Source organism: Berghia stephanieae, chromosome 5 (genome assembly GCF_034508935.2).
Source record: "Berghia stephanieae isolate SIO BIC M18660-M18661 chromosome 5, UCSD_Bste_1.3, whole genome shotgun sequence".
NCBI lineage: Eukaryota > Metazoa > Mollusca > Gastropoda > Nudibranchia > Aeolidiidae > Berghia > Berghia stephanieae.
In genome coordinates, this window is record NC_088364.1 from 11,702,890 (window position 1) to 11,724,435 (window position 21,546).

General features: G+C 38.0%; 1 protein-coding gene across 2 annotated transcripts in view; it reads right to left on the reverse strand.

Moving 5' to 3' along the window:
* Positions 1–21,328, reverse strand: part of LOC144972409 (integrator complex subunit 1-like) — a 54,166-nt gene extending 32,838 nt beyond the window's left edge. The window contains exons 1-11 of one of the 2 annotated variants that reach the window (XM_078913569.1): positions 21,188–21,328; positions 13,463–13,525; positions 12,838–13,074; positions 12,512–12,708; positions 11,388–11,525; positions 10,192–10,345; positions 9,478–9,559; positions 3,795–3,981; positions 1,741–1,886; positions 999–1,140; positions 2–184 (exon numbers count right to left, since the gene is read on the reverse strand). In XM_078913569.1, the coding sequence (XP_078769695.1) occupies positions 2–184; positions 999–1,140; positions 1,741–1,886; positions 3,795–3,981; positions 9,478–9,559; positions 10,192–10,345; positions 11,388–11,525; positions 12,512–12,708; positions 12,838–13,074; positions 13,463–13,505 (1,509 nt within the window). In that variant the 5' untranslated portion in view covers positions 13,506–13,525; positions 21,188–21,328. Of the gene's footprint in view, position 1; positions 185–998; positions 1,141–1,740; positions 1,887–3,794; positions 3,982–9,477; positions 9,560–10,191; positions 10,346–11,387; positions 11,526–12,511; positions 12,709–12,837; positions 13,075–13,462; positions 13,526–14,396; positions 14,589–21,187 lie in introns of those variants that run through there. The other variant, XM_078913568.1, reaches the window with a different exon arrangement.
* Between the last annotated feature and the right edge of the window lie 218 nt (positions 21,329–21,546).

Sequence of the window (21,546 nt, forward strand, 5' to 3'; positions counted from 1 at the left end):
CCTTCAGGGTTGAGTCCATTTCAACAAATTTAGGTTCTGTTCGTTCATGCATTAGTCCAAGGCAGAAGGCGGAGAAGTTCATATCAAGTCGGGTAACTCTGACAATCTCCCTCAACAACATCCTCAAGGCACGGAGGTAGTCCTCCTTGTTGACCAACAAGTCTTGGAAAATTTCAGCCAGAATCTGATTGTGTACAAAGATCACAACGACACTATTTATTCAGAACTGAAAAAAGATCTTTTATCATTGGCATCACAATCACAGCAATAGAAATGTGTTTATCAGCCAAAACAAGTATTATAGCTCCATAATATTTGTTTTTTAAAAAAGAACAAACTTATCTTACATTATGTTGCGGTCACTCTTAAAATTCAGACCTGCCAATGCTGCCAACGTAACAAACATCCTGAATTACTTCCCTTATTTCTTTGATTTATTAGTCTAAAATGTCTTAGAATTGATGAAGTGAAGTGTAGATAAACTTGGCACATACCCATTTCTTCGTAAAATTAATATTTTTATTATTATAATTCGAATATTTTTTAGACTTTATCTGAGGGTATCGTGATTAAAAATTTGATTTAAAGAAAATTTTTAAAAACAAAAACAAAACAGAGTAGAGAACATTGATGAATTGAGAAACATGAGTCAGAATCTGTTTTCATAAATACAATCATCAGTTGTTTAGATATAAAGTGTCAATTTGTAAAATCTCTGCCACTCCAGATTTGAGCCAATCAGACTTTCATAGGGTCTGTGTACAAATACTCAAAATTCATCTAAACAAAGACTCCCGTCAACAACAAAGTATAAACACATTTTTAAAAATAACATAAATAAATAAAACTATAAACAAGCAAATAAATAAATAAATAATTAAATAAATAAATAAATGAAAATGTAATCAATAGAGTAAAGACAACGAATCCAAAACTAGATGTATAAACTTTGAATTTGATTGTCAACTGTCATTATCTCTACATTCTATTACTTTTACCTTGGAGGCAAGATCAGGGGAATGTGAGAAGACAGTTCCAAGCAGAGGCATGTTATTTGGATTCCTGGAGGTAGACAACTCATTGTATACCGTGTGGTTGAGTATCATGCGCAGATTCTCTGGGTGCTGAGACAGGAGCTCTCTGCAATTAAAAATCATTAAAAAAAAAAAATCAAACATTAAGAATATTAAACAGGAACAGAATTTCTGAGAGAAGAGACCAAAATAAAAACCGTATAATATTTGTTGTTCTTTTTAAAATTGATATCCACTTTTAAAATAGGTTTGATCTTGATGTGAGCAAACAATTCAGTGCAGTGATATATTTTCAGCCTCTCCCCTGCTCTGTCTTTTCTCCATGTTATAGAGGAGTTTCTAAAAAGCAGATTCTGAACAAGATATATAAAAAGTACTTTGAGATAGAACATCATCCTATCAAGATGAAAATAAGAAACTGTTACTGTTTAATTGAAAGCTCTGGATAGCTCAGATGGTACAGCACTCACTTCAAAAAGGAAGCAGACCAGTATTGATTCTGTGTGCTGTCAAGATTTTTCTCTGACCCACATGTCAACCCAGCAGGCATTAATTAGACTTGCATCCTATCACAGAGGTAACAAGCAATTGCTGTTGTCTGCTTCATGCAATAGAGACGAGGATAAACTATAGCACTATGGGTCTAATGGCTCTGGAGGACAACACAGAAGGAAGGAAGGAAAAAAAAGGCTTGATTTGAACTCACCTCATGCAAGTGAGGAAGTGGTTGATGAGTTGCTTTGTCTTCATCCTCATCTTGGTCAAATGTGCCATAGTCTCCAGGTCCAGCTTGTCGTGTTTGTCACAATTGGTACACACTGATAACAAGAGATCTTGTGACACACGCGTGAGCTGAGGATTCAATGCACACAATGTTAAGTCTTTAAAATTATAGTTTTCTTATCTGGTCATTGGAATATATATCAATTCGGGTTGGGAGCCAAAATTGTTTCGTATAGCAATCTATTTTTTTGGCCAACGAACACCGAAAAACTGGAATATCTAAAAATCATAAAATTATTTTTCACAGATTGATAATCAAGTAACTTGTAAGCCTTTTCTAAATAAAAGTCATTTTATCACCCGTTGACTCAAATAATCAATACAAAATCTGTTTGAGCATAATGATTGGCCATAATTTACCGGTTCAGATGAGTTGGCATATTTGCTTTTACTTGCAAAAGTACCATGTATAATGTATTCGTTTAGCTTAATCTTAAGCAGCATAATTTCAGATTTGTAAAACACTTCCTCAAGGATTTTAAGAATTTATGGAATAAATCAACATGGATGAGACCATTTTATTTCATGTCCAAATGGAAGAATATTTTTGTCAACAAAAAACATTTGATTTAGGTCATGGTTAAATTAATAATAATAATAATAATAATAATATAATAATAATAATAAAATAATAATAATAATAATAATAATAATAATAATAATAATAATAATAATAATAATGATAATAATAATAATATAATTAGCTCTTACTTTGTCTTTTACCCTATCTAAACAGGCACTAAGTGCTTGACATGTAGGATCATCAATTGATTACCAGGAGAAGAAGAAAGAAGAGAAGAAGAAGAAGAAGAAGAAAGAAAAGAAGAAGAAAGAAGAAGAAGAAGAGAAGGAAGAAGAAGAAGAAGAAGAAGAAGAAGAAGAAGAAGAAGAAGAAGAAGAAGAAGAAGAAGAAGAAGAAGAAGAAAGAAGAAGAAGAAAGAAGAAGAAGAGAAGAAGAAGAAGAGAAGAAGAAAGAGAAGAAGAAGAAGAGAGAAGAAGAAGAAGAAAGAAGAAGAAGGAAGAAGAAGAAGAAGAAAGAAAGAAGAAGAAGAAGAGAAGAAGAAAGAAGAAGAAGAAGAAGAAGAAGAAGAAAGAAGAAAAGAAGAAGAAGAAGAAGAGAAGAAAGAAGAAGAAGAAGAAGAAGAAAGAAAAGAAGAAGAAGAGAAGAAGAAGAAGAAGAAGAAGAAGAAGAAGAAGAAGAAGAAAGAAGAAGAGAAGAAGAAGAAGAAGAAGAAGAAGAAGAAGAAGAAGAAGAAGAAGAAGAAGAAGAAGAAGAAGAAGAAGAAGAAGAGAAGAAGAAGAAGAAGAAGAAGAGAAGAAGAAGAAGAAGAAGAAGAAGAAGAAGAAGAAGAAAAGAGAAGAAAGAAGAAGAAGAAGAAGAAGAAAGAAGAAGAAGAAGAAGAAGAAGAAGAAAAGAAGAAAGAAGAAGAAGAAGAAGAAGAGAAGAAGAAGAAAGAAGAAGAAGAAGAAGAAAGAAGAAGAAGAAGAAAGAAGAAGAAGAAAGAAGAAGAAAGAAAGAAGAAGAAGAGAAGAAGAAGAAGAAGAAGAAGAAGAAGAAGAAGAAGAAGAAGAAAGAAGAAGAAGAAGAAAGAAGAAGAAGAAGAAGAAGAAGAAGAAGAAGAAGAAAGAAGAAGAAGAAGAAGAAGAAGAAGAAGAAGAAGAAGAAGAAAGAAGAAGAAGAAGAAGAAAGAAGAAGAAGAAGAAGAAGAAGAAGAAGAAGAAGAAGAAGAAAGAAGAAGAAGAAGAAGAAGAAGAAGAAGAAGAAGAAGAAGAAGAAGAAGAAGAAGAAGAAGAAGAAGAAGAAAAGAAGAAGAAGAAAAAAGAAGAAGAGAAGAAGAAAGAAGAAGAAGAAGAAGAAGAGAGAAGAAGAAGAAAAAGAAGAAGAAGAAGAAGAAGAAGAAGAAGAAGAAGAAGAAGAAGAAGAAGAAGAAGAAGAAGATCTAATAAACTAATAAACATCTGTTATTGTATTCATACCTTGGGATTCTGCAGCCACATGTCCATTCTCTGAGCAGCCATATTCCTGACTTCCCCATAGCCACTGGTGGCTGTCATCAGACGTATCAAGTTACGGGACGATGAGTCCATGGGCTGGCGGCGATTCAACACATCCCTCACAGTGTCGATGATGTAGGTTTCAATGGCACTCTGCTGGTACTGATATCTGTGTGTAGGAATGATTCATCATATTCTACATAATATTTGTTTAATAATCTCTCTCTCTCTCTCTCTCTCTCTCTCTCTCTCTCTCTCTCTCTCTCTCTCTCTCTATATATATATATATATTCGTTTGAAACTAATATTTTTGTATTCGTGGATAGCTCACACGGTAGAGCCACGCTCTCACCTGCCAGGCGGAGTTGTCGTACCAATAAGGTCGCAGGTTCAAACCCCACCACTGCCGCGAAAAATTTTATTCTCTATTGTCTTCTGGCACTTTTCTACTCACTTCATATCTTGTTGTTACCAACATAAGTGCCTGCTCCACTCACTTTTCTGAATTAAAAATTCACCCCATACACCGGAGCATACTCAATGTCTCAATCATTTCTATGTTATATGTTTGTGTTGAGAATATTGGCTATTAAGCTTAACTGCTGGTCAAAATTACTTCGCGATGGTGTGTGCGAACGAATCGGCGGTCTCAAGAAGTGGGTGAGAGAGGGATCTAGAAATGACTTGGGTTTGAAACGAATATTTTTGTGTTCGTGGATAGCTCACACGGTAGAGCCACGCTCTCACCTGCCAGGCGGAGTTGTCATACCAATAAGGTCGCAGTTCAAACCCCACCACCGCCGCGAAAAATTTTTATTCTCTATTGTCTTCTGGCACTTTTCTACTCACTTCATATCTTGTTGTTACCAACATAAGTGCCTGCTCCACTCACTTTTCTGAATTAAAAATTCACCCCATACACCGGAGCATACTCAATGTCTCAATCGTTTCTATGTTATATGTTTGTGTTGAGAATATTGGCTATTAAGCTTAACTGCTGGTCAAAATTACTTCGCGATGGTGGTGTGCGAACGAATTGGCGATCTCAAGAAGTGGGTGAGAGAGGGATCTAGAAATGACTTGGGTTTGAAACGAATATTTTTGTGTTCGTGGATAGCTCACACGGTAGAGCCACGCTCTCACCTGCCAGGCGGAGTTGTCGTACCAATAAGGTCGCAGATTCAAACCCCACCACCGCCGCGAAAAATTTTTATTCTCTATTGTCTTCTGGCACTTTTCTACTCACTTCATATCTTGTTGTTACCAACATAAGTGCCTGCTCCACTCACTTTTCTGAATTAAAAATTCACCCCATACACTGGAGCATACTCAATGTCTCAATCGTTTCTATGTTATATGTTTGTGTTGAGAATATTGGCTATTAAGCTTAACTGCTGGTCAAAATTACTTCGCCAGTGATGATACTCACAAAAAGTCAAAAAGGAGGAAAAGTCTCGGAAAAACGGAAAACTCACCTAGAACATTCTTGCACCACAGGAAAGTAGGCAGGATGACTTCTATTGAGTACTTGAAGAGTACTTTAAAACGCCCGGAGTCCAGTAAAAGGAGGAAATTTTTATATATATATATATTATTTTTTTTTAAAAGGAGGTATTTTTTAAAGATTTATTATATAAAAAAAAAAAGTAAAAGGAGGAAATGAAGGAAATATCCAAGGATCGAGGATCTGAGGAGGAAAACCGAGGAAATGAAAGAAAACTGCGGATTTCCGCGGATCCGCGGAAAAGTATCATCACTGCTTCGCGATGGTGGTGTGCGAAAGAATCGGCGGTCTCAAGAAGTGGGTGAGAGAGGGATCTAGAAATGACTTGGGTTTGAAACGAATATTTTTGTGTTCGTGGATAGCTCACACGGTAGAGCCACGCTCTCACCTGCCAGGCGGAGTTGTCGTACCAATAAGGTCGCAGGTTCAAACCCCACCACCACCGCGAAAATTTTTATTCTCTATTGTCTTCTGGCACTTTTCTACTCACTTCATATCTTGTTGTTACCAACATAAGTGCCTGCTCCACTCACTTTTCTGAATTAAAAATTCACCCCATACACCGGAGCATACTCAATGTCTCAATCGTTTCTATGTTATATGTTTGTGTTGAGAATATTGGTATTAAGCTTAACTGCTGGTCAAAATTACTTCGCGATGGTGGTGTGCGAACGAATCGGCGGTCTCAAGAAGTGGGTGAGAGAGGGATCTAGAAATGACTTGGTTTGAAACGAATATTTTTGTGTTCGTGGATAGCTCACACGGTAGAGCCACGCTCTCACCTGCCAGGCGGAGTTGTCGTACCAATAAGGTCGCAGGATTCAAACCCCACCACCCCGCGAAAATTTTTATTCTCTATTGTCTTCGCACTTTTCTACTCACTTCATATCTTGTTGTTACAACATAAGTGCCTGCTCCACTCACTTTTCTGAATTAAAATTCACCCCATACACGGAGCATACTCAATGTCTCAATCGTTTCTATGTTATATGTTTGTGTTGAGAATATTGGCTATTAAGCTTAATGCTGGTCAAATTACTTCGCGATGGTTGTGTGCGAACGAATCGGCGGTCTCAAGAAGTGGGTGAGGGGATCTAGAAATGACTTGGGTTTGAAACGAATATTTTTGTGTTCGTGGATAGCTCACACGGTAGAGCCACGCTCTCACCTGCAGGCGGAGTTGTCGTACCAATAAGGTCGCAGGTTCAAACCCCACACCACCGCAAAAATTTATTCTCTATTGTCTTCTGGCACTTTTCTACTCACTTCATATCTTGTTGTTACCAACATAAGTGCCTGCTCCACTCACTTTTCTGAATTAAAAATTCACCCATACACGGAGCATACTCAATGTCTCATCGTTTCTAGTTATATGTTTGTGTTGAGAATATTGGCTATAAGCTATGCTGGTCAAAATTACTTCGCGATGGTGGTGTGCGAACGAATCGGCGGTCTCAAGAAGTGGGTGAGAGGGATCTAGAATGACTTGGGTTTGAAACGAATATTTTTGTGTTCGTGGATAGCTCACACGGTAGAGCCACGCTCTCACCTGCCAGGCGGAGTTGTCGTACCAATAAGGTCGCAGGTTCAAACCCCCACCGCCGCGAAAAATTTTTATTCCTATTGTCTTCTGGCACTTTTCTACTCACTTCATATCTTGTTGTTACAACATAAGTGCTGCTCCACTCACTTTTCTGATTAAAAATTCACCCCATACACCGGAGCATACTCAATGTCTCAATCTTTCTATGTTATATGTTTGTGTTGAGAATATTGGCTATTAAGCTTAACTGCTGGTCAAAATTACTTCGCGATGGTGGTTGCGAACGAATCGGCGGTCTCAAGAAGTGGGTGAGAGAGGGATCTAGAAATGACTTGGGTTTGAAACGAATATTTTTGTGTTCGTGGATAGCTCACACGGTAGAGCCACGCTCTCACCTGCCAGGCGGAGTTGTCGTACCAATAAGGTCGCAGTGTTCAAACCCACCACCCCGCGAAAAATTTTTATTCTCTTTTGTCTTCTGGCACTTTTCTACTCACTTCATATCTTGTTGTTACCAACATAAGTGCCTGCTCAAACTCACTTTTCTGAATTAAAAATTCACCCATACACCGGAGCATACTCAATGTCTCAATCGTTTCTATGTTATATGTTTGTGTTGAGAATATTGGCTATTAAGCTTAACTGCTGGTCAAAATTACTTCGCGATGGTGTGTTGCGAACGAATCGGCGGTCTCAAGAAGTGGGTGAGAGAGGGATCTAGAAATGCTTGGGTTTGAAACGAATATTTTTGTTGTGGATAGCTCACACGTAGAGCCACGCTCTCACCTGCCAGGCGGAGTTGTCGTACCAATAGGTCGCAGGTTCAAACCCCACACACCGCGAAAAATTTTTATTCTCTATTGTCTTCTGGCACTTTTCTACTCACTTCATTCTTGTTGTTACCAACATAAGTGCCTGCTCCACTCACTTTTCTGAATTAAAAATTCACCCAACACCGGAGCATACTCAATGTCTCAATCGTTTCTATGTTATATGTTGTGTTGAGAATATTGGCTATTAAGCTTAACTGCTGGTCAAAATTACTTCGCGATGGTGGTGTGCGAACGAATCGGCGGTCTCAAGAAGTGGGTGAGAGAGGATCTAGAAATGACTTGGGTTTGAAACGAATATTTTTGTTTCGTGGATAGCTCACCGGTAGAGCCACGCTCTCACCTGCCAGGCGGAGTTGTCGTACCAATAAGGTCGCAGGTTCAAACCCAACCACCACCGCAAAAAATTTTTATTCTCTATTGTCTTCTGGCACTTTTCTAATCACTTCATATCTTGTTGTTACCAACATAAGTGCCTGCTCCACTCACTTTTCTGAATTAAAAATTCACCCATACACCGGAGCATACTCAATGTCTCAATCGTTTCTATGTTATATGTTTGTGTTGAGAATTTGCTATTAAGCTTAACTGCTGGTCAAAATTACTTCGCGATGGTGGTGTGCGAACGAATCGGCGGTCTCAAGAAGTGGGTGAGAGAGGATCTAGAAATGACTTGGGTTTGAAACGAATATTTTTGTGTTCGTGATAGCTCACACGGTAGAGCCACGCTCTCACCTGCCAGGCGGAGTTGTCATACCAATAAGGTCGCAGGTTCAAACCCCACCACCGCGCAAAAAATTTTATTCTCTTTGTCTTCTGGCACTTTTCTACTCACTTCATATCTTGTTGTTACCAACATAAGTGCCTGCTCCACTCACTTTTCTGAATTAAAAATTCACCCCTACATCACGGAGCATACTCAATGTCTCAATCGTTTCTATGTTATATGTTTGTGTTGAGAATATTGGCTATTAAGCTTAACTGCTGGTCAAAATTACTTCGCGATGGTGGTGTGCGAACGAATCGGCGGTCTCAAGAAGTGGTGAGAGAGGGATCTAGAAATGACTTGGGTTTGAAACGAATATTTTTTGTGTTCGTGGATAGCTCACACGGTAGAGCCACGCTCTCACCTGCCAGGCGGAGTTGTCGTATCAATAAGGTCGCAGGTTCAAACCCCACCACGCCACGAAATTTTTTATTCTCTATTGTCTTCTGGCACTTTTCTACTCACTTCATATCTTGTTGTTACCAACAAAGTGCCTGCTCAACTCATTTTCTGAATTAAAAATTCACCCCATACACCGGAGCATACTCAATGTCTCAATCGTTTCTATGTTATATGTTTGTGTTGAGAAATTGGCTATTAAGCTTAACTGCTGGTCAAAATTACTTCGCGATGGTGGTGTGCGAACGAATCGGTGGTCTCAAGAAGTGGGTGAGAGAGGGATCTAGAAATGACTTGGGTTTGAAACGAATATTTTTGTGTTTGTGGATAGCTCACACGGTAGATCCACGCTCTCACCTGCCAGGTGGAGTTGTCGTACCAATAAGGTCGCAGGTTCAAACCCCACCACCGCCGCAAAAAATGATTAAATGGCATCGTACTGTAGATGTTTTTTAATATGCGTAGTACGAGACTCAAACCCAGGATCTTCCGATCCAAAAGCGAGATTCATACCACAAACTATATAGCCGCACAGTTAGCACACTTCCAGGGTGTTTTGAAGAGGAAGAGAAGAATGTCAGATGTCACGACTTCTGACACACAGACAACATGGAGTAACAAACCTTGGTGTGACAGACGATGCATCAGAACTCTCTACTTCCATATCTTCATCTTCACCGATCCGGCTTGCAGATACAGGGCTTGCTATACCATTACGTTGAAAGAGAGAAGATGAAAAAATATGATAACACATTAAAATAAGGACAAAACCAAGTCATTCATTCTCTTGGGCTTACAGTTTTGTTTGCTGTTTGTATTTCTTTTTTTTCTAATTCATTTTTTTCATGTGTGCTACACCTATCTTTTTTAAAACAATGAAAACTTTGCATTTGTGAGATATCACTAAAACAAACATCTACAAATTAAATTTTATTCATCAAAAGAACTTGTTATTCGCTTGCATCTAATGGAAAGTGTGGTTTGAGAACTATTCGCATGTTTTTAAAAAAAATTGCTGATGATTTTGTTTGAGCCTTGAAATATTCCTTAATTTTCTCCTGCATTTATTTATATTGATGGCCCCTTTTGTTTGTTCAATTTCAAGGACATGTGATTTTAAAATTCTAGTCCAAGTTCACATTTCAACCAATAATGCATTATGTCTATAAATATTTGGTAAAACTAGCCAACGAAACTGCCTTATTTTGACATGTAACAGGACGGTTTATGTTCATTGGACAGTCATATCGTCAGTAGTTTTCAAAATCTCCTGCATAGTTGAATGATTTGTGTAAATATCAAACAGTATCAATTAACATTTAGAAAAAACAACTTACACGGACTCTCTCCTTTGATGAGATCAATGTTGGTCATCATGAGATGTTTGGGTGACTTCTTTGTGCCAAAGGCTGTGACGATATTGTCAACAAACTGACGACAATCTTCCCTGTCCACCCAAACCCTCTCTCCTAGAGAGTCTTCAACATAAACCTAGAATAAATAAAGTACGAATTAATTATTCTTAAATGGAAAAATAATTTGAAATAATACAATTAAATAACAATTCTCTGAGATTCGACAGAGGGAATCCATGCTTGATATCACTTTTTTTAAGTGTTGGATAGCGTGTCAATTGCAAAGCATCCCTCTCGCAGCCAGGCAGAGTTTTCGTATCAGTAAGGTTGTGGGTTTGAACCCTCATTGCTGCAAAGTTCTTATCTTCTATTGTCTCCCGGCACTTTTCTACTCACTTCATTTCTTGTTATTATCTGAGATTCTGTTGTGTTTGAGCATTAGAGACACTTTTATATATTAGCCCAATCTGATGCGTCTAGAGGGCTAATTGCAATCATGCAGCCTTGTTTTAGAATGTGATGATTATGAAAAAAAAAAAGTGTTGTTATAAGTTCTACTCCTTAATTTGATTATTCAAAAATTAAAGCCATATATTGAAAACGGCGTGTATTCAGTTCTTAAATAAGTGACCAGCTGCCTAAAAACAACATTATGGTGTGGAAGAGAAAGATAGCAAAAACCAGGGATTTTCAAGTTAAAATGAGCAGAATTTTGGAGTTTCGATTTTTGTCACATAAAGAAATTATGTTCATATAAATTTAACCATAGGTTTCATATTTTCTAATAATAATTCAGCTTTTACCATCTAAATCAACCTGACATAATATTGTTTTAAGACAATTTTTCTTTAGAATAGAAAACAATAAATAAATAAATAAAGCCAAATAAAAGTCAAAATATAAAGCAAAAACGATTCAAAAGACTGATAATATAATATACTCCCATGAGAAATAGCATTAAATAACAAATCCAATAATATATAAAAATTATCCAATTACAATAGGTAAAATAAACACAATTATTTGCACTCTAATTAATTAAACAAAGCAAGACGCGTCAGGCCTTCTTGACAGTCGAATGTGACCTGACAGTTGTGATTTAATTCTACAATTGAAACCCAATTCGAAATTGGGGTATGAGGTAGAGTTTGTGTGTAGTAAAAAAAAAAAACAAGTACCTTAATAAAAGTGTCAGACCAGTTTTGCTCTTCACCATAGGCAGTCATGAGGATGTTACAGGCCAGCACGGACACCAGGGGATTTCCCTTGGCCTTGAAGGTCAAGGCCATCTCACGCCTGAGCAAACCACAAAATGCCTGTAAAGGTAACAAGAAAATTAAAATAGCAATTCACATTTGATGTAAATTTATTTCTTTAAAAAAATTATTAATTCTTCCAATTCTGATTTTTTCTTCCAAAAAATAAACTGATTGTTTGCTATTTTTGTTGGCCTTTTGTTGCAGGTCTAGAGAGGGTGGCACATAGTGAAGATTCAACAGTATGCAGTGATATCGTGATAGGTAGTTCTTTATTGCAAGTTAAAAAATTTTTTTTTAACTTGAGATTTTATACAGCGTAATATCCACCAAATATGCTTAAAGTGCTTTAAAAGAGGTCTTCAGCAAACAGCAACACTTAACATGTAGGACGAGATGTGATGCCTATTAGGTGATCACATATTTTTTTCAGACAGAGACAGCACTGTTAACAACCACTTACTCATTTTACACCTAAGTATGGTGAGAGAATATGAGTAAAGAACATTTTCCGAGGGCTTAACTATGCGCCACTCAGGACTCCGACCAAGGCCCTTCCGATCCGAAGACAGGTGTCATACCACTAGACAAAATAAATATTATTATTAATCTAATAATAATAATAATAATAATAATAATAATAATAATAATAATAATAATAATAATATAATAATAATAAATAATAATATAACAATAATAATATAATAACAATAATAAAAATAATAATATTAATAATAACAATAATAAAAAAAATAATATTAATATTAATAATAAGAATGAAAAGAAGAAGAAAAAGAAGAAGAAGAAGAAGAGGATGAATTATTATTATTAGAATTAGTTGACTTATTATCATCATTATTATTATACTTATTGTTATTATTATAATTATCATTACCATTATTATTACGAAAACAACTCCAATGGAGTCATGTTTATGGTCATTTCTTCACCACAAGAACCTTCTAACTATTTTTCTTTTTCTCACTTTGACAATCATCAACTATTTAAAGGAAAATGAAAGTAAAAGGTTTTAAATGACACGATACCTCTGTCACAACGTCAGTGCAAAACAGGGAGGGTTTCTGTTTAGACAAGTGCATGAGGGATAAAAAGACAACAGGATCCGGTTTGGCTCGATTGGTGCGTAACATTTTGACGGCACCCAGGAGTAAGGCTTCTGTCCTTTCTTCATTTGACTCTTCCTCTGCTGCCAGAACTGATGAAAGCAGACTTAGGGGATCCACTGAAATTTAAAACAATTGTTTTTTTTTTTTTTAATGTAACGCAGTGACTGTTGGCAAGCAACAACTAAATTAACAAATAAATTGGAATCGTTCAAAATAACAGCCAATGCCATAGCTGTTGTACAAACCTGTGATTGCCATGTCATCAGAGGTGGCGCTACTTTCTCCCATCAGTCGACTTGAGGACATGAAAAGGGTGGAGGAACCTGGTTTTGGTTTTTTGGCCAAGCTGGGAGCACCAGAGGTGGTCGGCGATTCCTTTTTCCTACCGAGGCCAGGTGGACTAGCTGGCCGCTTGAGATCCATTTCAGAGCCTTTGGTCTTGCTGCCGAGGGCAATGAAATCCCCTGGGTCAGTTGGCTGACCTGAAAAAAAAAATTATATCTTTTATCTAAATGGTTTCTCTCAATTTAAATAGAGAATTATAAAGATTTCATTTCTTCTATGACTCAAGCCATTGTTGAAAGAAAACAATCAATAACCATTTAAGTGTTGCTGTTGACTATTGTTTAGTGTTGCTGTTGAGACCCATTGCAAAGCATTTTAACACATTTGGTGGATATTGCGGATGTAAATGTGGATATAAATGCTCAATTTTATTAACATTATTTTCTAATTTTCACAGTTCAAAAGTCATTCTTGTGCGATTTGTGAGTATGTGTGTGTATGTGGGGGGGGGGGGGGGGGGGGGGGGGGAGGGGTGTATGTGTGTGTGTGTGTTTGGAAAAGTAAACTTAGGACTGGATGACTTACCTTTCTTTTTTCTTCCTAAAATAGATTTTTGTCTCTCCGCCATGATGACATCAATTAAGTGACCTACATGATGATAAAAAAAAAAAAAGAAATGGTTATAATTTTCAAAATAAACAAAACAACAACAACAATTACAAAAACATAGAACATTAGCAAAAACAATAATAATAATAATAATAATAATAATAATAATAATAATAATAATAATAATAATAATAATAATAATACCGTCAAACTAGAGCATATAAATATACATATATAGAGAAACCTTGTTAATGCTTTGTGTCCCAGCATAATATTTTCTACTTGTCCTCTGCGTGCCGATGCTGTCTCTTCAGCCCTCTCTGAGCAGGCAATGATAACGCTGATGTAAACAAAATAAACAATATGTTGCACTTGCTTTGGTATGAACAATTAAAAACAAACTTCAATTTGGATTTCCAATGATCTCAGCTGGCGAATTGGAGAGTAGGAGATAACAAGTTCTTGAATGTAGTTCGGAGATCAGAAATTCAGTGTATTGAAACAGAAAAAGGAAATGTATTCAATTCTAGCTCGAATGGGTAGCCAGTGTAGTGTTCTGAGCATAGTCTTGACCTTTGATTTCTCATATTGACCAATGCCCAAAACCATTCTGCAGCCCTGTGCCCTTTTTGGAGTCTTTCAACTTTCTAGCCAGGAATGCCCACTAACAACTAACAGCGAATTGCAAGAGTCGAAGCATCATGAGATAATGAGAACACAGACAGGTCTGTGAATAATCAGAATATACAAAATATTGTATTTATGATTTCATTGGTTTTGGGGCGTTGTTTGTTGTTGGCTGAAGAAAGGATTTGATTCCTGAAACATTCAGGTTTTGGCATTTTGCTCTAGAGGTAGAAGGTGTCAAGCCCAAGCGAACGATCTCCACCAGTCTCCCCATATCCCTTACCGTGAATGTTAAAGTTAAAGTGGCTGTCTCGAATTCTAAGATTATGTCTTTCTTTCAACAATTCATTCCACACGATCGTTGTTTTGTTTCAGTCCATCTTTTAAGTCTTTACTTTTACTTTTAGTTGGAACTTGAAACTTGAAACTATCAACCGGGTAGGATCGATGTAAAAGAAACTAAACTGCTTGATCTGTTTTTTCAACAAGATATGAAGTGAATAGAAAAGTGCCAGAAGACAATAGAGAATAAAAATTTTTTCGCGGCGGTGGTGGGGTTTGAACCTGCGACCTTATTGGTACGACAACTCCGCCTGGCAGGTGAGAGCGTGGCTCTACCGTGTGAGCTATCCACGAACACAAAAATATCGTTTCAAACTCAAAGTCATTACTAGATCCTCTCTCACCCACATTCTTGAGACCGCCGATTCGTTCGTACACCCCATCGCGAATAATTTTGACCAGCAGTTAAGCTTAATAGCCAATATTCTCACACAAACATATAACATAGAAACGATTGAGACATTGATATGCTCCGGTGTATGGGTGAATTTTAATTCAGAAAATGAGTGGAGCAGCACTTATGTTGGTAACAACAAGATATGAAGTGAATAGAAAAGTGCCAGAAGACAATAGAGAATAAAAATTTTTTCGCGGCGGTGGTGGGGTTTGAACCTGCGACCTTATTGGTACGACAACTCCGCCTGGCAGGTGAGAGCGTGGCTCTACCGTGTGAGCTATCCACGAACACAAAAATATTCGTTTCAAACTCAAGTCATTACTAGATCCCTCTCTCACCCACTTCTTGAGACCGCCGATTCGTTCGTACACCACCATCGCGAATAATTTTGACCACATTAAGCTTAATAGCCAATATTCTCAACACAAACATATAACATAGAAACGATTGAGACATTGAGTATGCTCCGTGTATGGGGTGAATTTTTAATTCAGAAAAGTGAGTGGAGCAGGCACTTATGTTGTAACAACAAGATATGAAGTGAATAGAAAAGTGCCAGAAGACAATAGAGAATAAAAATTTTTTCGCGGCGGTGGTGGGGTTTGAACCTGCGACCTTATTGGTACGACAACTCCGCCTGGCAGGTGAGAGCGTGGCTCTACCGTGTGAGCTATCCACGAACACAAAAATATTCGTTTCAAACTCAAGTCATTACTAATCCCTCTCTCACCATTTGAGACCGCCGATTCGTCGACCCACCATCGCGAATAATTTGACCAGCATTAAGCTAATAGCCATATCTCAACACAAACATATAACATAGAAACGATGAGACATGAGTATGCTCCGGTGTAGGGGTGAATTTAATTCAGAAAAGTGGTGAGCAGGCACTATGTTGGTAACAACAAAATGAAGGAATAAAAAGTGCAGAAACAATAGAGAATAAAAATTTTCGCGGCGGTGTGGGTTGAACTGCGACCTATTGGACGACAACTCCCCTGCAGTGAGAGCGTGGCCTACCGTGTGAGCTATCCACGAACACAAAAATATTCGTTTCCAAGTCTTACAGACCCTCTCCCATTCTTGAGACCGCCATTCGTTCTACACCCCATCGAATATTTTGCCACTAGCTTAATACCAATATCCACAAACAATAACAAAACGATTGAACATTGTATGCTCCGGTGTATGGGGTGAATTTTTAATTCAGAAAAGTGAGTGGAGCAGCACTTATGTTGGTAACAACAGATATGAAGTGAATAGAAAAGTGCCAGAGACATAGAGAATAAAATTTTTTCGCGCGTGGTGGGGTTGACCTGCGACTATTGGTACGACAACCCGCCTGCAGGTGAAGCGTGGCTCTACCGTGTGAGCTATCCACGAACACAAATATTCGTTTCAAACTCAGCATACAGATCCCTCTCTCAACCACTTCTTCGAGACCAGCCGATTCGTTCGTAACCCCATCGCGAATAACTCTTGACCAGCGAAAAGTTTAAGCGTCAATAGCCAATATTCTCAACACAAACATATAACATAGAAACGATTGAGACATTATATGCTCCGGTGTATGGGTTGGAATTTTATTCAGAAGTAGTTGGAGCAGGCATTATTTGGTAACAACAAGATATGAAGTGAATAGAAAAGTGCCGAAGACATAAGAATAAAAATTTTTGCGGCGGTGGGGGTTTGAACCTGCGACCTTATTGGTACGACAACTCCGCCTGGCAGGTGAAGCGTGGCTCTACCGTGTGAGCTATCCACGAACCAAAAAATTCGTTTCAACTCAAAGTCATTACTAGATCCCTCTCTCACCCACTTCTTGAGACCGCCGATTCGTTCGTACACCACCATCGCGAATAATTTTGACCAGCAGTTAAGCTTAATAGCCAATATTCTCAACACAAACATATAACATAGAAACGATTGAGACATTGAGTATGCTCCGGTGTATGGGGTGAATTTTTAATTCAGAAAAGTGAGTGGAGCAGGCACTTATGTTGGTAACAACAAGATATGAAGTGAATAGAAAAGTGCCAGAAGACAATAGAGAATAAAAATTTTTTCGCGGCGGTGGTGGGGTTTGAACCTGCGACCTTATTGGTACGACAACTCCGCCTGGCAGGTGAGAGCGTGGCTCTACCGTGTGAGCTATCCACGAACACAAAAATATTCGTTTCAAACTCAAAGTCATTACTAGATCCCTCTCTCACCCACTTCTTGAGACCGCCGATTCGTTCGTACACCACCATCGCGAATAATTTTGACCAGCAGTTAAGCTTAATAGCCAATATTCTCAACACAAACATATAACATAGAAACGATTGAGACATTGAGTATGCTCCGGTGTATGGGGTGAATTTTTAATTCAGAAAAGTGAGTGGAGCAGGCACTTATGTTGGTAACAACAAGATATGAAGTGAATAGAAAAGTGCCAGAAGACAATAGAGAATAAAAATTTTTTCGCGGCGGTGGTGGGGTTTGAACCTGCGACCTTATTGGTACGACAACTCCGCCTGGCAGGTGAGAGCGTGGCTCTACCGTGTGAGCTATCCACGAACACAAAAATATTCGTTTCAAACTCAAAGTCATTACTAGATCCCTCTCTCACCCACTTCTTGAGACCGCCGATTCGTTCGTACACCACCATCGCGAATAATTTTGACCAGCAGTTAAGCTTAATAGCCAATATTCTCAACACAAACATATAACATAGAAACGATTGAGACATTGAGTATGCTCCGGTGTATGGGGTGAATTTTTAATTCAGAAAAGTGAGTGGAGCAGGCACTTATGTTGGTAACAACAAGATATGAAGTGAATAGAAAAGTGCCAGAAGACAATAGAGAATAAAAATTTTTTCGCGGCGGTGGTGGGGTTTGAACCTGCGACCTTATTGGTACGACAACTCCGCCTGGCAGGTGAGAGCGTGGCTCTACCGTGTGAGCTATCCACGAACACAAAAATATTCGTTTCAAACTCAAAGTCATTACTAGATCTCAAGAAGTGGGTGAGAGAGGGATCTAGTAATGACTTTGAGTTTGAAACGAATATTTTTGTGTTCGTGGATAGCTCACACGGTAGAGCCACGCTCTCACCTGCCAGGCGGAGTTGTCGTACCAATAAGGTCGCAGGTTCAAACCCCACCACCGCCGCGAAAAAAATTTTTATTCTCTATTGTCTTCTGGCACTTTTCTATTCACTTCATATCTTGTTGTTACCAACATAAGTGCCTGCTCCACTCACTTTTCTGAATTAAAAATTCACCCCATACACCGGAGCATACTCAATGTCTCAATCGTTTCTATGTTATATGTTTGTGTTGAGAATATTGGCTATTAAGCTTAACTGCTGGTCAAAATTATTCGCGATGGTGGTGTACGAACGAATCGGCGGTCTCAAGAAGTGGGTGAGAGAGGGATCTAGTAATGACTTTGAGTTTGAAACGAATATTTTTGTGTTCGTGGATAGCTCACACGGTAGAGCCACGCTCTCACCTGCCAGGCGGAGTTGTCGTACCAATAAGGTCGCAGGTTCAAACCCCACCACCGCCGCGAAAAATTTTTATTCTCTATTGTCTTCTGGCACTTTTCTATTCACTTCATATCTTGTTGTTACCAACATAAGTGCCTGCTCCACTCACTTTTCTGATCTGTTTTATTATGATAACGTTTTATTTCGGACCAATATAAAGGAACTGTGTTTTCCGTCCAACAGTGGAATGAATACACGGAAGAGATTATATGGGTTAAACTGTTTGACCGAGAGCGAGAAGGCGAGGTGGCCGGATGTTTTAGCACAGCCTAACTGTAACCGGGGTGGGGTGAGTTAGGGGTTCGAGCTCCTTTCTAAGCATAATATTTTCTCGCTTTCTTTATTTTTTTAAATTAACTCCCTTGACGTTAAAGTTCATAATTTCCAACTTCAACACGTTCTGGTGACTCGAGAAGTTTTATCGACTTTTTAACTTTTTTTTTTTAACTTTTACTCACTTTTAAGTCTATTATTTTAATTTAGGACACAGTGAAGACTTTGGATGCGAGAGACTCTTTCCTGAAAAAGACCTGTAGTTTAATTCGTTCACCAGTAATTAGGGTAATTAGCAGCGGCGTGGCGTATTGACGGCATATGGTGGTGCCATGATTAGAAGAAGAAAAAAAATTCTAAAACAGTGAACACGATTAAGAGGAGAGAGCACATGTTAAAACTCTCTTTTTTGGAAAGGTAGGGGGAGGGTCGAGGGTTTCTACAAGTGGACAAAACTCACAAAAACAAATAATTCACGAAAACAACAAGCCACAACACTGAGATACAAGTCCCGTGTGAAAAGGTCTTTGTAATTATTCTTTGTCCACCATTTAAAGGATTGGATTTGGTAGATAATGCAATCAATATGTGATAAATGTAAATCAAAAGAGAAAAAAAACTATGACAGAAATTACTTACTTTTAGTACTTGTAAAGAAAATCTGCACGGCGATGTTTCATATCTGCAAATCTGTTTATAATTTGTTTATTGAAATCTTGAATGGCATCTATTTCAGCTTTGTGAATTGACAGAACCATTAACGAATTTAACCGCTCCTGTTTCATCGAATTTCGCAAGGAATTTTTCACTCTTTTAAAGGTGCTAAAACAACGTTCAGGAGGTCAAGAAATACGATGGAAGTGGTTAAGGTCACTATAGCCTATAGATGTCCATGATTTGTCAGTGTTTATTGTATCTGTAAAAAGTAGACAATAAAAACAAAAGAAACGTTTTTTTTTCTAAACTAACTGTGAGCCATTCATGTCACTGAAAAAGAGCGTTTTCGAGATTTCCACACCTGTGTTAATTCAAAATCAGTTGGTTGGTGAGGAACTAGTCTTTTTATTTCTAATTTGTCATCTAGTGTCGATCTCCCAAACGGTCGGTGAAGTAAAGAGTCAATTTGATTCATTGCAATTCATTGTTTTACAAAACAAAACTTCAAAGTATATCTCAAATAATGGAAATCAGTGGAATACGATTAATGATTGCACAAATAAAAGGTAGATTCAGATCTCAAAGATCACAAAGAAAAAATCACTCCACTTAAGTACTTAAGAAATCAAAACACACACCAAAGTATAACTGTTGACAATCTTCACTTTCTTTCTCTGACTGATACAAATACACACGCACAAAAACACACATACACACACACACACAAATAAACACTCATACACACGTAACCATCAACTCGACACTACAAGCAAGAAAAATGTTGGTAAATTCGTCCACAATGCTTGGTTGCAAAGAATTACTTTATTCAATAATCGTGAAAAAGAGGTGGTGGGTGGGGGGGGGGGGGGGGTTTGATGTCATATTTTTAAGTTTTATGTTGTTTTTCTTTGCTGCTTACAAATAAGCTTGACAATGATCAGTGTTTTTGACAGTTAATGTAATAATTTGGATGGCCGAAGTTACCCTAATTATGACGTAAATGGTGCAACATTGACGCATCCCCCCAGTCCAACGGTGGAGCTCTCAGATCCTGGCACAAGTCGAGGGGTTTTCCGCTATTTGAAGATAATATAATTCGACCCAGTTTCTCGCTCAATCAGCTGTAGCGATACTAAAGGATAGAGCATTAACTTGGAGCTTGGATTGTTTTGCACCACGATGTTGATTCGTCACTAATTCGCGCAGCAAGTCGCACACGAGTCGGCAGCGATGTCACCAACACACGAGTCGGCGCAGTGCGTGAATCGGAATCTTGAATAGAGCGGAGACTAAAAAGGCAGTATGTTGTTGGCGAGTTGGCGAAAGACAGTGGAGTTAAAATTTCTCAGTTTTATTTTTAATTAAATTATGCTGTTAATGATTTTTAAAAGATTGGTGCGGTGCCTGGCACCATTCGATCCAATGGCCCCACGCCACTGGTAATTAGACATGAATTTTACGCCGACCATTGTGTTTCTCTTACTTATAATGCCAGGTTCAGGCGAGGTTTGTTGGGACAATGACGACTTTATACTTGGTGAAATTGTTCTAATTCAATCTGACATAATTTAAAGATGAGAAATCTTCTTTATTAAAAAAAATAATAAATATATTGCACAATTCAATTTGTTTAGGAAGCAGATATTTGTAGACCTCTATGCGATGAGGCGTTACACTGAAATATCACCACTTGATTATTCTGATTCCGAATAGACGGGACAATAATTAGTTCAAGAATATCGCTGAACTGAGTCTTTGGTTGATTCGTATTAGATCAGTTTTCCTGCCTCCAATCATCACTCCCCACACCATTACAGATACACATTCTCGATTTATCATTTAACTGATGGTTTCGTCTTTGAAACGCTCACCTCAACATCGATAGCACGAAGTGTGTTTGTCTCTGGAATCCATTTCAAAAAGCAATTTGACTGTAAACAAAATGCCATCCCACATATTCTAATCCCAGGCCTGGATTTTCACCTGCTCACCTCAGTCGAGCAACTGTGTGCAAAAGGGTCCACTTTTGTCTGAATTACAGGTTTGTGATATTTCAAAAATAATGAAATTGAAAATGTTAAAAGTCGATCAAACTTCTCGAGTCACCAGGAATGGTGCCAACGTGTTAAAGTTGAAAATTATGAATTTTTGCCAAGGGAGTAGTACCAAAAAAAAAGAAAATAAGGAAGAAAGAAAGAAATATTGTGCCTAGAAAGGAGATCGAACCCCT